Raw genomic sequence first — 14570 nt, forward strand, 5'->3', positions numbered from 1 at the left:
TCTTTTTAATTGCATTATCTTACATGTCCGGCAGTCATCCTATAATTTAGCATGCATGTGGCTTTCAGTAATGCAATGTTCTGCATGTTTCTGTTTAGTAATTTGCTCTTTGCATGCTACATGAATAGTTTTCATCCTTTTAATCAATTTGAACACAGCTTTAGCCAAATAAGATGTTCGCTCTTGATGGATTGTCATGGATTAAAATGATTGTTTTATATGGGTAGATTATCCTTTCCATATCTAAATATAATATGTAATATGTTGTGCCTAGTGTGTGTACTAAAAACTGCCAAAAAAAAAATAGATTATATTGGCAAAAATTGTACTTAAAGGAATTTTTTTTCAATCACTCAGACTGCCAAATTGTGACAGTGTGCATACTGTCCGGATGGCCCACTATTTAAAGGGAATCCTGACAGTGTGCACACTGGCAATCTGCAGTCACATAGAGTGACTGCAGACATATCTCTTGAGCATGAAAAGCCCTATAAAAGTAGACTGTTTTGAAAACGCGGAAAACAAAATAGATTTGCCACAATATAAGTAATTCCCATCACAGGAATATCTTGCAATTACGTGAAAATATTTTTCTTGGGCATCATGGAAGAGAACATGAACATTTGTAACTAACAGAAAAGTTCAAAATGTTGTCTGATGAATGTGCTGCTCAGTAAAGCTTCAGAACAGTGATTTGCAAGGAGCATTAGTTGGGAAATACCTAGTCAGGCTACAACTTGATTGAATCTATCATTTATTTTTCTTCCGTCAATACTGCAGGGCTAAAGGTACCGTCACACTGGACAATATCGCTAGCGATCCGTGACGTTGCAGCGTCCTGGATAGCGATATCGTCCAGTGTGACAGGCAGCAGCGATCAGGCCCCTGCTGTGATATCGCTGGTCGGGGCATCGGGGCAGAAAGGCCAGCACTTTGTTTTGTCGCTGGCTCTCCCGCTGACATCGCTGAATCGGCGTGTGTGACACCGATTCAGCGATGTCTTCGCTGGTAAACATCGGGATACTAAGCACAGGGCCGCGCTTAGTATCCCGATGTTTACCCTGGTTACCATCGATAAAGTAAAAAAAACAACCACTACATACTTACCTACCGCTGTCTGTCCCCGGCGCTCTGCTTCTCTGCACTCCTCCTGCACTGGCTGTGAGCGCCGGGCAGCCGGAAAGCAGAGCGGTGACGTCACCGCTGTGCTTTCCGGCCGCTGTGCTCACAGTCAGTGCAGGAGGAGTGCCGGGGACAGACAGCGGTAGGTAAGTATGTAGTGGTTGTTTTTTTTACTTTAACGATGGTAACCAGGGTAAACATCGTGTTACTAAGCGCGGCCCTGCGCTTAGTAACCCGATGTTTACCCTGGTTACCGGCATCGTTGGTCGCTGGAGAGCGGTCTGTGTGACAGCTCTCCAGCGACCAAACAGCGACGCTGCAGCGATCCGGATCGTTGTCGGTATCGCTGCAGCGTCGCTTAGTGTGACGGTACCTTAAGTAAAACATGTTGACACAGTTGCTGTGCACAGATCATCATGCTTATAAACCTTCATTGGTTATCTTTAATGCATGTTACATGTTATGTAGCTGAAGTTGTGTGATCTCTGTCGCTAAGCTCAATATTCTGGATTTTTAGTTACCAATTTAAGACTAGGTACACGATGTGTTTTTGCCCAATGTCGATGGCATACTCTCAGGATTCAGGTGCCCAACAGTGGCTGTAGTCAGGGTGGATATCCAGGAAGCTATCCGCTATAGAAACCCATTTCAGTGGTATACATGTTTATGCAGTGTCCCTGTGTATAGGAAAGCAAAGTCTGCTGTGCTTTCCTGTACAGTCAAATATACGGTATACAGAACACACTTTTGGCTTCCTCTGGTGAATGCGGGGCCTATGGGAACATTACATTATTAGGGAAAGCTCATGACGTATACTGTGGGTCAGGTGCAGAGACCAAGTGTGCACTCAGCCTAATGCGTAAAGAAGCAGCACAACAGTTCCACCATACCCCCGATCGTGGTCTGAAGGATCAACATTTCTGATATTTTATTCCTCCTGAAATATTGTGCTACCAAGTATCTGGCAGAAGCTGTTCCCACTTTCCATTGGCTGTGGAAGTTGTCAAGATGGCCACCTATCCACTATGTGGCCAACTTCAGTCGGGATCATTGTAATCTTACCCAACCACATACATAGGTTTCATATATACATTCTGTGTCAAGGTAAACGTACACTAAGTTAGCAGCATACCATATAAGCTTTCTAGTACTAACAGCACCCAGAATCGTTTCATACACTAAGATGCCAACGCGAAAATAGCTTGGTGGAGCCGTATAGACTGACAGCTGTTTGATTCTGTTAGCTGGCAGCTGTGATTTCCCCTCTCTTAATCGGTGACACAGGGTAAAGTCATCCTGGCTGCTGGCTGAACCTCATGCAAAGCCTGGAAAAAATGAGACATAAACTCTTGCTGTGACTTTCTCACTTTTCTTGTTCCATTAGATCATTGCACGAAAGAGGAATTATAATTCCACACATAGAAATGCAGCATCAGCTTTAACATTCGCATTGCTTTTGTGGCATACGATTTTAGTAATAAAAAAGGTATAAAGCAAGTAGAGCCACTTTTTTTTGTAGTTTACATGGTGTATGAGTGGCCTCATATTTCAGTAACACAAGTTAGGGGTTTATTTTCAGTCACCATGACCAGTTCCATAGTAACTATATATTTTGGGGGGTTAAAAGGCTTCATTTTGACAGCGGATAACTTTTTAACTTAAAGGATGTGTTCACACGTTGCGGTTTTTTCGCGTTTTTTCCCGATAAAAACGCTATAAAACCGGAAAAAAAACGCATACAATAAGCATCCCATAATTTGGAATGAATTCCGGATGTTTTGTGCACATGATGTGTTTTTTTCCGCAAAAAAAACGCATACCGCACAAAATCCAGACATGCTCTATCTTTTTGTGGTTTTTTTGCGGATTTCCCACTCCAAAATGCATTAGGAAGTGTCCGGAAAAAACCGCGTCAAAAACGCATCAAAACCGCGGCAAAATCGCGGCAAAAACGCACACGGTTTTCTTGCGGATTTCATGCCGAAAATGTCCGGAATTCTCAGGAATTTTCTGCATGAATTCCTGAACGTGTGCACATAGCCAAATGGTTATTCTGAAAATGTGTGTTCTGTAGCACACAGCTCTCCAGTCTCTTCACTTCCTTATTGCTGGGGAGGGTGGGTGCTCCTCTTTGAGTGGCAGTTCTGGTCACTATGCTTCTGCTACTGTGACACACTCAGGACTGTCAGTGCTTGTTGTCAAGTCGGCACTGTTATTTGCATAGAGATAATAAGGTCCTTGAAAAAGTGAGGAAGTGAGAGTAGTGATTAAGAAAATTGCTCTAGAAACTTAGAGGTTGACAGGGAGGGCGAGGTGATCCACTAACTGCTGTATAAAAATGAATGGGATGGAGAGAGGTGACTAGGATCTCAAGAGTTAACTCCTTAGCCTGGAATGTAGCTATTGCACATACTCAGCCTGGCTCTGGTGGTCGATCTCTTTGGCATCAAGTTGCACATTTGCTTATATTCAAGCTGTCTAACTTTACCAAGTTCATACATTGAGAATAATCCTTTAAATAGAGTATTTGTATAGTATAACAGGCTGCAGCAGATTTTGGGTCATAGTTACTAAAGGAGGAATTTTTTCCCATGTCTCCTGCCACTAAATTCTATTTCCTAAGTTTATGCTCTGTGCATACCTCCTTCAGTTTGCCTCATACCTGACAGTCCCTGTGTTACAGATTATTGTGTGATTGCACATTGGCTATTTGCTCTTTTAAGGCTTTGCACAGCATTCTCATAATATAGTACAGTCTACCCATTGTGTATTGTCATTCACAGGAGGTGTAAAAGTAAAATGTCATGGAAAATAAAATGTATTTCTCATGTACACCTGTGACTGAAGCCATAGAGTGACACATGTCATTTATAAGCCTCAATATTAAAATAATAATCATAACGTTTTTACAGTAGTCCCACTATATGGGAAAGCACAGTCTCCCTATACGATTAAAAAAGAATGCCAATAACCACCAAGACCGAGACCAATTACCCCTCTCTTAAAAGAAGTTGTATCAAAAGCTCTTATTGTACGCTATAAAAGCACAGCATGGGGACAGTGCACACGCCACAGGTGGAGAACATGGCATCTGAGCATTCTGTAGTCACTGTATGTGATTATTACATCATTATTTCTGTATATATTGTAGATGTAATGGAGAGAGAACAGAACCACGAATGGTGCAAATGATTTACTGCTCCATCTTCCCCCTGTTGATTCTGCCATGTAATGGATCTGCTGGCTTATTACAGCTACTCGTCCATGTTTTTTAGGTTTGCTTTCTAATTGGCATTAGACTTGTAACTGAAAGCTGTCGGCACACAGATATTTCAGAGGGCATAGGTGTGTAACAACACCTGCCTGTACCCACCTGGGACTCTTGCATTGACAAGAGCTGTGTTCAGTCAGTCAGCATGCGTGCATGAGGGGCAGTCTCTGACAGGTCTCCTGATACTCTCTAACTGCTTGTTTTTCTCATTCTGCCTGGGTGGTTGCTGTCATCTTTTATTAAAAGCTGCCTACTACATTCAGCATAGACAACAGTTTATCTTCCCAGGTGAGTCTGCTGCTTTAATTTTTCTAACTGACCCTCTTTTTTTCCTACTTCCCTTTCATCTTCTGACAAGTTGCATTGTGTCCGCGGCACATGATCCGGCCTGAAACGCGCTTCTACAATGATGAGGTTGTGACCTATTCTGCTTTCCCTGCAGGGCAGCTGTACATTTGGAGAATTACCATTATCTGGTTTTGTGCTTGCTGTGCATTCACTCTTGAAGCCACAAAGTGTACTGTTCAGGGTTTTAATATCCTCCTTGTTACAGGGCAGCGATATGTGCAAATTATAGATGGAGTGAATAGACTATAGTGATCCTATATATAAGGCTCTGTTCATACACTGAGCATTCTGTGAGAATACAAGTGATCTGAATCTTGTCATTCTGCCAGCAGTAGGTATTAAGCCTCATTCACATGCTCAGGAAAATATCTGCACAGACCCATGCACTGCATGTTTAATATTGCCCCGAAAAGCGGTGGATCAGCTCCAGAATATTACAATGGAGGTTATCTGATTGCACATCCACTGGTCAGTCTGCCCCACAAATCCCTTTTTTTGTTGTGGATTGTTCACACGACAATAAGACCTGTTTATCTTCAATACAGTTGGCTAGGCATTAATTAAAATACCAAAAAAAATCACCTTTTTTCCTGCCACAGGGATATAGCATAAAATCTTCCTTATTGAATAAATACTTATTGTGACAGGGTAACATAATAAAAATGAGGTACGGAGTGTACGCACTTCAATCTCAGAATAATATAGAAGATGGTTGGCATTCTGTGTAATCGTGGTGCACGTGGAGAGGAACAGCAAAGTGGAAGAAAATCCCAGCAATCACAGTGAGTGCCGGGATTGTCTTCCATTTAACATATTGCCCGCTCTTAATCCATACCATCATTTTTACCATGGTATGCCAATCATGCCACATACCATTTTATGACATTACACTGTCACAAGTCCAAAAAGGTGAATGTTTGGACTTCCATTTGAATGCTATGCAGGAGCATTGTTCGCCCCCAGAATTAAGCTTATCTATAATACCTGGTGAGCTGCTTTATTTATTTTTTTAATTAATTAAAATAACTTGGACTGAAAGTTACTATGACATAATATCAGGCTGTAGATGTTCACAGTGGTATTGTGATCACTATTTAAAGGGAATCTGTAACCAGGTTCTATGTAATAAGATAGCAGCATAATGTAGGGCAAGAAAGACTGATTCCAGGGATGTATCACTTACTGGACTGCTTGGTGTAATTTTGATAAAATCCCTGCTTTCTCTATTGTAGATGTTGCAGTGGTCAGAATGCTGAGCTGTATATATCCCCGCCCGCACACCTGATCGGCAGCTTCCTGTGTACAGTGTCATCTAGCTGACAATCAGTGGTGGGTGCGGGGTTACACAGATTAGCCTGACTGCTGCGCACATGAGACCTAGTCCAGCAATGATAATCTCCTGCTGATGATACACTGAATTTTTTGAAACTGCAACACACAGTCTAGTAAGTGACACATCCCTGGAATCAGGCTCTGTTGCCTTATATTATGCTTCTCTCAGATTAAAATGCAAAAAGTTGCTGACAGGTTCTCTTTAAGGGAAGTGTTTGGAAGCAATGATATTTAGGTTATGGCGCTGGTCTTTTATGGCCCATATAAACCATCCGATAATCAGTCAATGAGCTAAATGCTAGTTCATCGTGTGATCAAATAGTTGATGCCAGCATCGCTGTTGGCAGCACATTGCCCCATGTAATTAGGGGATGTTCTAACGACAACATCCTGCTGTTAGTTCACAGAATGATTGTATTAAGAGTCATTCTTTCCCATACAGTTTTTGTTAGCCCTTGTGAATGTGCCAGTAAACGAGCACCAATCAACTTGTAGATAGTCAACAAAGACTATATGGCCAGAGAACGATTGCTCTGTTCCTGTACAGAATCCGGTTGTCAGGAAAATGATTTTTATGCCGTTACAAATTATCTGAACGTTTAGCTCGTTTGTCGGGTGATTGACGACATGTGTACACCAATAATCATGAATGAACATTCTTACATTCACTCTTCAAAATGGGCCTTTAGCCATGTACAGCAACAGATATTCTTGTCTTCCTCATCTGTTGTAATTGTTAGCACCTTTCTATTCCGGATATTGGCATCATCTTTTATACCGTTAAGGCCCCATACGACATTAGACTAATGACATATGGGGATATGGATCGCACATGGCTGATTTTGGACTACCAAGAACACAGAGAACACGCGAGAGCTTGGTTGAGTGAGCGCTTCTGTGTGATATAGGAGAGATGGCTGTCAGCCGAACGATCAGCCCAGATTGTGTTTGGCAGACTGATTTTAAAGCAATGAATTTTGTGATTGATGAGACAAGTCTCAAACAGATGAAATGACCATTTACTCACAATAAATTTGGTCTAATTGGTCCCTACGTGTTATGTCTTTAGGAAAGAATAATTAGAGATCACACAGAAATCCCCATAAAATAAATGAAGATAAAACTTGCCCCAGGGGACAGAAATAATAATATATACTTAACAATTGTGATGTAATCATTACATGGTTGGTGACACTTCTGTAATTAAGCTCCTTGGCAACAACTTGTACGCTTTTCCTAACACTTGTTAGTGTGTGGTTGTAGTACTGAAGATCTACCACTAGATGGCACCAAAATACTTTACATTTCCTGAGCCTTTGGCATTTACATGATGATGTCAAATTCACAAGTCAGCACACTAATAATACTGAATAGTGAATGCTTAGGGTTTAACTGCCTAGTGGTCAAAGAGTTTTAAGATGGTTAGATAGTGATATGTTTTATTTCATGCTGCATCAACCAACCTTGTAATGATATTTTTGACGAGTGCCACTGATATTTCATAAACTACTGTATATGTACCACTATATAATATCTGCTTCTATTGCAGCACAACGTATACAGTGGAAAGGACAAGTAACATATATGACATATTTAGCAGACCACCTTGAGAACATTAACAGCAATAGTTTTAAACATTTTTTTTTTTTTTTCTAGAAATCGTGAATCCATCACCAGTAACACAGACACCTGAACCCCCAGAAATACCCAGGTATAAAGATTGGCACAGGTTTTTTTCTATTTTTCTTCTTTATTTTTTTAATTCTCTGTTACTGCTTGTGTCTAAATATTGAATACTGCTTTAGCATATTAGTATTGTACCCGGAACACTGTTTTTAACTCTTATTCGAGGTTAGAGCAGGAAAACTGATCTACTTTTCAGATTAATGTCCATAAGGACAGATTGTAAAACTGAGAGCAACATAGGCAGTGAGTTTAGTGTTAGTGAGAACTAGGCCTAAGGACAGTGACTAAGAAAAGCCTCAATGTTATGATCTCTTGTACCAGCACTGCACAGTAAGGCCGCATTCACACATCCGAGTACGAACTGTGAAGAACAGCCCGACTGCGGGTCTCCTAGCCATACTTGGCAGTCTCCTGTATGCTTTTGAGGCTGTCAAGGTCGTGTCAGGAGACCTGTGGCCGGTCAGTGAATCATGGACCGTACTCAGTCCCTAACATACAGATGTGTGAATGAGACCTAAGACAAACTGTTCTTGTATCACGGACCCTTTGGCAGGATAGGGTCTTTGAACCTAAGCATTTCCCTCTCAGAATACTGCCCTTTAAGTTTAACCTTTTAATCATAGATGGCATTTTATCATCTCCGTATAACTGTATTTGCACTACTGCTGCTGGTTCTAATACTACCTCTTGCTGTTTACATTCACCGGTAAGGGACTGTCAGCACAAAATGACTGTTCAAACTAAGTCCTGCGGCTCGGTGCTTCACGGCGGGGCTGATCATTTAGCTACATCTTCCCACCTGCTGTCTTCCCTCAGTCTCCACCCTTTTTCTTTGATTGACAGCTCTAGGTCCATAGAGCCAGAGAAGGGAGGAGATAGATGGAAAACAAGCAGTTGGGAAGACGTAGGTAAATGATTTGCCCCACCACGACGCACCGAGTGCCTGTATTTGGTTTGAACAGTCATTCTGTACTCACAGTCTTTTTAAAGGAAATCCTAAATTTAAATGGGTTCATAATGTTGACATATACATAGAATAGGTAATCAATCCGACACCTCGGACCCCATGGATCAGTTTTTATCTGTTTTGACTGTTGCCATATATAAGCAATGTATCAAAACAATAGCACCATACAATGTTTAGTATTGGTATTTAGTGCTATCGAAATAACTGCAGTATTTAGGGTATGGTCGACACTTTAAACATACCCTTATCGTTGCCAATGCATTTTCTCTGAATTTGAAAGTCTTTTTGCAAATTTAGGCTGCAGGTGCATGGAGGGCAGTCCAATCCTCAGCTAGTCCTCATCTCTCCTGCGTTATTCCTGATCTAGCGCCATTCTTTCTCTGCTTTTAAGAGATGTAAATCATTTTTACAGCTCTGCCTAGACCCTGAATGTGTATCTGAACTGCATTTTTTTCTCTGGTATGCACTGAATGTCCCCAGCTCTGCCTAGACCCTGAATGTGTATCTGAACTATATTTTTTTTCTCTGGTATGCGCTGCTCACCCTTTACTTTTGCTCCATAATGTATTTCACTTCTCTGGTGTCTTCCATGCATACCTCTGAGCGGTCAGTCTAACCTCTCCCCCCCCATGTGTTCTGGCCACATGCACTCACAGCTGATTCCCTTACCAGCACATATATTCAGATGCAGGAGTCTGCTTCAGACGTAGTCTGGTCCATCTGTTTCACCATATCCATGCATCTTCTAAATTCCATCTTTTAAATTACATATTTTTAATTACTTTGAATTAGACTGAATTGGACTGGAATTGACTGGAAGGTAACAATACCAAACCACTACAATGTTTCGGTTTCTTTTCTCTTTCACCCCCATACTACTTTCCTTCTTACAATCTCCAGCAATCCCTCCACCTAGTAAAGAACTAGTCATTTCTTCCTCCATCCTCCCCAGTCATCTCACCTTCTCCTCAGAACTGTTCCTCCACATACAATCCTTTTTCTCCAGACACACACGGCCACATCATGTCCTATCCTGCTCCCACCTTCTAACGCTCTGTCTGCTACTCCTCATCCCTGGTGACGTATCCCCAAATCCTGGCCCTCCTCAGCACATCCCCACACTCATTTCTAACCCCCTGCCACGAATCTCTGCATGCCTTCCCAACAATGATAACCTCATACCCATTCATCCAGCCTCCACTCCCCCCGGTCCCCTACCTGGAGCACTATGGAACGCACACAACGTCTGCAACAAACTGCCATTTATCCATGACCTCTTCATCACCAACAAGCTCTCGTTCCTTGGCATTACTGAAACCTGGCTCACCCCCTCTGACTCAGACTCTCCAGCCGCGCTTTCCAATGGTAGATTCCACCTCTCTCACACCCCTCGCCCCAGCAACAAACATGGTGGAGGAGTTGGCTTGCTCCTGTCCGACACCTGCTCCTTTACCCTAATTCCACTACCACCCTCTGCTACTCTCCCCTTATTTGAGGTACACTCCATCCGCATCTATTCCCCCTCCAACCTTCAGCTGGCTTTCATCTACCGCCCCCCAGAACTAGCCATTTCTACCTTTTTCGACCACCTCACCACCTGATTACTTAATTTCCTCTCTGCTGACAACCCCACTATCATCATGGGTGACTTCAATATCCCCATTGACACTTCCACCTCAGCTGCCTCTAAACTTTTATCGCTTACTGCCTCCTTTGGCCTCACTCAGTGGTCCTCAGAGGCCACTCACAATGATGGCCACACGCTGGACTTCATCTTCACCGACCTCTGCTCCCTTACTAATCTCACTAACTCACCCCTCACCCTGTCTGACCACAACCTACTGACATTCTCTTCCCTCTCATCTCCTAGTGTTCAACCCCCACTCGACAAACTCACTCACCCTCGCAGAAATCTCAAACACCTCAACTTACAATCACTCTCTGAGTCCCTTCTCCCTCTGACAGACATAGCCTCCCTTCATGACACAGAAGCTGCTGCCACTTTTTATAACACCACAATAACAGCAACACTCGATTAGGCCACCCCACTCATGCATAGCAAAACCCATGCACTCAACAGGCAGCCCTGGCTGACCAACCTGACCAAAGAACTGAGATGGGCTTCCAGGATCGCTGGGCGGAGATGGAAGCAATCCCGCTCTGCCGACCACTTCACTGCATACAAGCAGTCCTTTGCCAGCTTCAAGTCCATGCTCACTGCCGCAAAACAAACTTACTTCTCATCTCTCATATCCTCCCTTTCATAACCCTAAACAGCTTTTCAACACTTTCAATTCTCTACTCCGTCCCCCCGCACCCACTCCCTCCCCTCTCAGTTCTGCTGAAGACTTTGCCTCTTTCTTTAAACAAAAGATCGATACGATCAGAGAAAGCTTTGGCCCACAGCGCCCAATGCCCCTCTTAGCTGCCCAACCCTGTTCCTCCAAAACCAGCTTCTCCACCATGGCAGAAGATCAGCTCTCCACCCCCCTGTCAAGATCACACCTAACCACCTGCATGCTTGATCTGATCCCATCCCACCTCATCCCTTACCTTGCCACAGTCTTCATCCCAACCCTAACGCACCTCTTCAACCTCTCACTCATAAGTGGTGCCTTCCCTTCATCCTTCAAACATGTCAAGATCACACCCATCCTCAAAAAGCCCTCCCTCGACCCATCCTCTGTGTCTAGCTATCGCCCGATATCTCTTCTCCCTTATGCCTCCAAACTACTGGAATAGCACGTCCATCTTGTATTGTCCTCCAACCTCTCCTCGTGCTCCCTCTTTGACCGGTTACAATCTGGCTTCCGACCCCATCACTCAACTGAAACTGCCCTAACTAAAGTCACTAATGACCTACTAACTGCCAAGAGCAAGCGACACTACTCTGTCCTCCTTCTCCTGGACCTGTCTTCTGCCTTTGACACTGTGGACCACTCCCTTCTGCTACAGATCCTCTCATCTCTTGACATCACAGACTCAGCCCTATCCTGGATCTCGTCATATCTGACAGACCGAACATTCAGTGTCTCCCTCCCCCACACCACCTCCTCACTTCGCCCCATGTCTGTCGGTGTTCCTCAAGGCTCTGTTCTAGGACCCCTACTCTTCTCCATCTACACCTTCGGCCTGGGACAGCTCATGTCAGTTCTGCCAATGTAAAAATTTCAAAGACGAAATGGCGCAGGACAAAACATTCCCTTCCTGCTGCAAGAGAGGGCGCATCCAATTACGTCCCATTCGTATGGATAATCAATTAGTCAAGCTGATGAAAGGAGAGCATCAGCACTCTAATAACTTTATGGATAATATAAGGCAATACAATAGGTCGCTTGCTTTGGCATCAATGGGAGCACAAGTAGCGCCACCTCCTGGGCATGATCCATTCTGTTTTTGAATTCATGGACAAATTTACCACAGAACTGCCCCATTGCATCCTGCTGTGGGTAATATTCCCAAGTTTGCCCAGATTTATATCTTGGATAGTGAAGAAGCATTAAGTACAAGAAGTCAAGCAAATAAAAAGTGCCTCCCAGCACTGCTATCATCTCTTGGAGAGAAAATGAAAGCAATTAACCCACTCGCAAGAGCCTTCACAATGATGAGGGAATTTGAAATAGAGGAAGAGAGGCTTGCTGAATTAGAAAATCGCGATCCACTCGAAATAACAATGTCAATTATAAATGACTACAATGATGACCAGAGGCGCTACAATGCACCAAGGTGCATTGAAGTAGCTATAATTTATCAAAATGCAATGGGTGAACCCCCATTTAATAGGGACATCAGAGTTCACCTCAAAAGTGAAAACCAAACTGTTCAAATCAGCTTTCTTCACAGAAAGTGTGATGCAATGACATATCACTTCTATTCCCATATGGGGACAGTGGATGGACAATAAATTTGACAACTCCAATTGCCCTAAGTGTGCAACATCAAGGAATTGGTGACATTCATCTACCATCCATACCAGTAGATTAAGATCGACAAGAAAAAATCACCCTGTTGCAGTACTATGCATACAGGCTTGCCATTCGTGACAAGTTCAATCCCCTTTTAAATGCTGGGAAGTTGACGCAACAATTTATTGTTGACAATTACGTCAAAATTGAATCCAACAGGATCGAATATATAAAACAAAATCAAAAGGCATTGCGCGTCAACAGTTATGCCGGCATTATGGATCACATCCATAATGCTGCATTACACCAAGGGCCAAAAGCTGGGACACCAGTAATTTTACCGTCCACTTTCATTGGATGCCCAAAAGCTATGCAGCAAAATTACTAAGATGCCATGACAATTGTCCGAAAATTCGGTAAGCCAAATCTTTTTGTTACAGTGACCTGTAACCCAAAGTGGAAAGAAATTACTGAAAACTTAGAACCATGGCAAAGGCCAGAGTTCAGACCAGATTTGGTTACACAAGGATTTAAAATCAAACTCCAAGCCGTGCTTAACGGGATTTTGAAAAAACACATTTTTGGCCATGTAGTTGCCTATGTGCATGTAATAATAGAATTTCAAAAGCGTGGACTACAACATGCTCACATGCTCTTAATCCTCGGAGAGGAAGATAAACCGAGGGACAAAGAAATAATTGAGGAATTGGTCTCTGCTGAAATCCCAAATGAGACAGCAAATCCAAAACTGCATGAGGCAGTGATGAAGCACATGATTCATGGCCCATGTGGCGAAGATCAAAGGAATATAATACAGAGACAAACCCCAATGTTGATGGTTATCACAATACCGTCGACGCAATACTGGGAAAACCAGATGAGGAACTCGAGAAATCGACAATAGATGAGTAGTTCTGTACAACCCTTATTTATTGCTCAAGTACAATAGCCATATCAATGTTGAGGCAACTGTGTATACAAAGGAGATGACTGTGCCAATATCAAGTTTGAAAAATTAAACTGGAATGAACCAGCCATGTACCTAAATTCTCAGTATATAAGCGCCCCTGAGGGCATGTGGAGAATCAGAAAAAATAAAATGCATGATGCTTCACATACCATTAAAAGGCTTGCTGCTCACCTTGAAAACATGCAGCAAGTGTTTTTTGAAGATGGTAATGTGGATATGGTTATTTCAGACTCAAAACCCTCTACTATGCAGGCTTATTTTGAGGTAAACAGTTGACGCTTCCGCCCGTCAGTATTTGTACAGTGCAATCCCTGAACACTATGTCTGGGATAGAAAAGCTGTACTAGAAGGATGGAAAAACCAACGGGCTCAATTTGGGAAAACAATTGCCCGAATGTATACAGTCTCTTAGATAGTGAGCTGTATTACCTAAGACTCCTTCATGTAAGAGTAGCAAAGTCTTATGCTGACTTAAGGACTTTCAATGGAGTCGTACATGACACGTATAAAAATGATTGCATTGATCTTCATCTTTTGGAAGACGATTCCCAATGGGAAGATGGTATAATGGATGCCATCACTTTCCAAATGCCCTACCAAATTCGCAAATTATTTGCTGTAATTTGTGTATATGGGGAACCAGCTAAATCATGCATTATGGCAAAAATGTAAAACCGAATTAATGGAGGATTACACCAGGCGGTATACTCCAGAAATTGATGAGCAACAGGCTCTTCGTGATATTAGTGAAGTGCTCTTAAGCAATAAAAAGTCCTTTGCTGACTACAGATTCCCAACTCCAGTAAATGTAATACTGGACCAACTGAATTATGCTGTAGTAAAGCAGGAGGCTCAGCAATTGAAAGCTATGCTTAATGAAGCTTTCGATGCAATTATGCAAGCAGTCAATGCTGCATCACAGCCAGCCGACACTAGCTCACACTGTTTTTTTTCTGGGCGGCCCAGGAG

General features: G+C 42.7%; 1 protein-coding gene across 5 annotated transcripts in view; it reads left to right on the forward strand.

Moving 5' to 3' along the window:
* Positions 1-14570, forward strand: part of KSR1 (kinase suppressor of ras 1) — a 313042-nt gene that overhangs the window by 257550 nt on the left and 40922 nt on the right. For 3 of the 5 annotated variants that reach the window (XM_069757809.1, XM_069757807.1, XM_069757805.1), the window contains 2 exons: positions 4640-4681; positions 7730-7784. In XM_069757809.1, the coding sequence (XP_069613910.1) occupies positions 4640-4681; positions 7730-7784 (97 nt within the window). The remainder of the gene's footprint in view (positions 1-4639; positions 4682-7729; positions 7785-14570) is intronic. The other 2 variants (XM_069757808.1, XM_069757806.1) reach the window with 1 other exon arrangement.

This window comes from Ranitomeya imitator, chromosome 3 (assembly GCF_032444005.1).
Source record: "Ranitomeya imitator isolate aRanImi1 chromosome 3, aRanImi1.pri, whole genome shotgun sequence".
Taxonomy (NCBI): domain Eukaryota; kingdom Metazoa; phylum Chordata; class Amphibia; order Anura; family Dendrobatidae; genus Ranitomeya; species Ranitomeya imitator.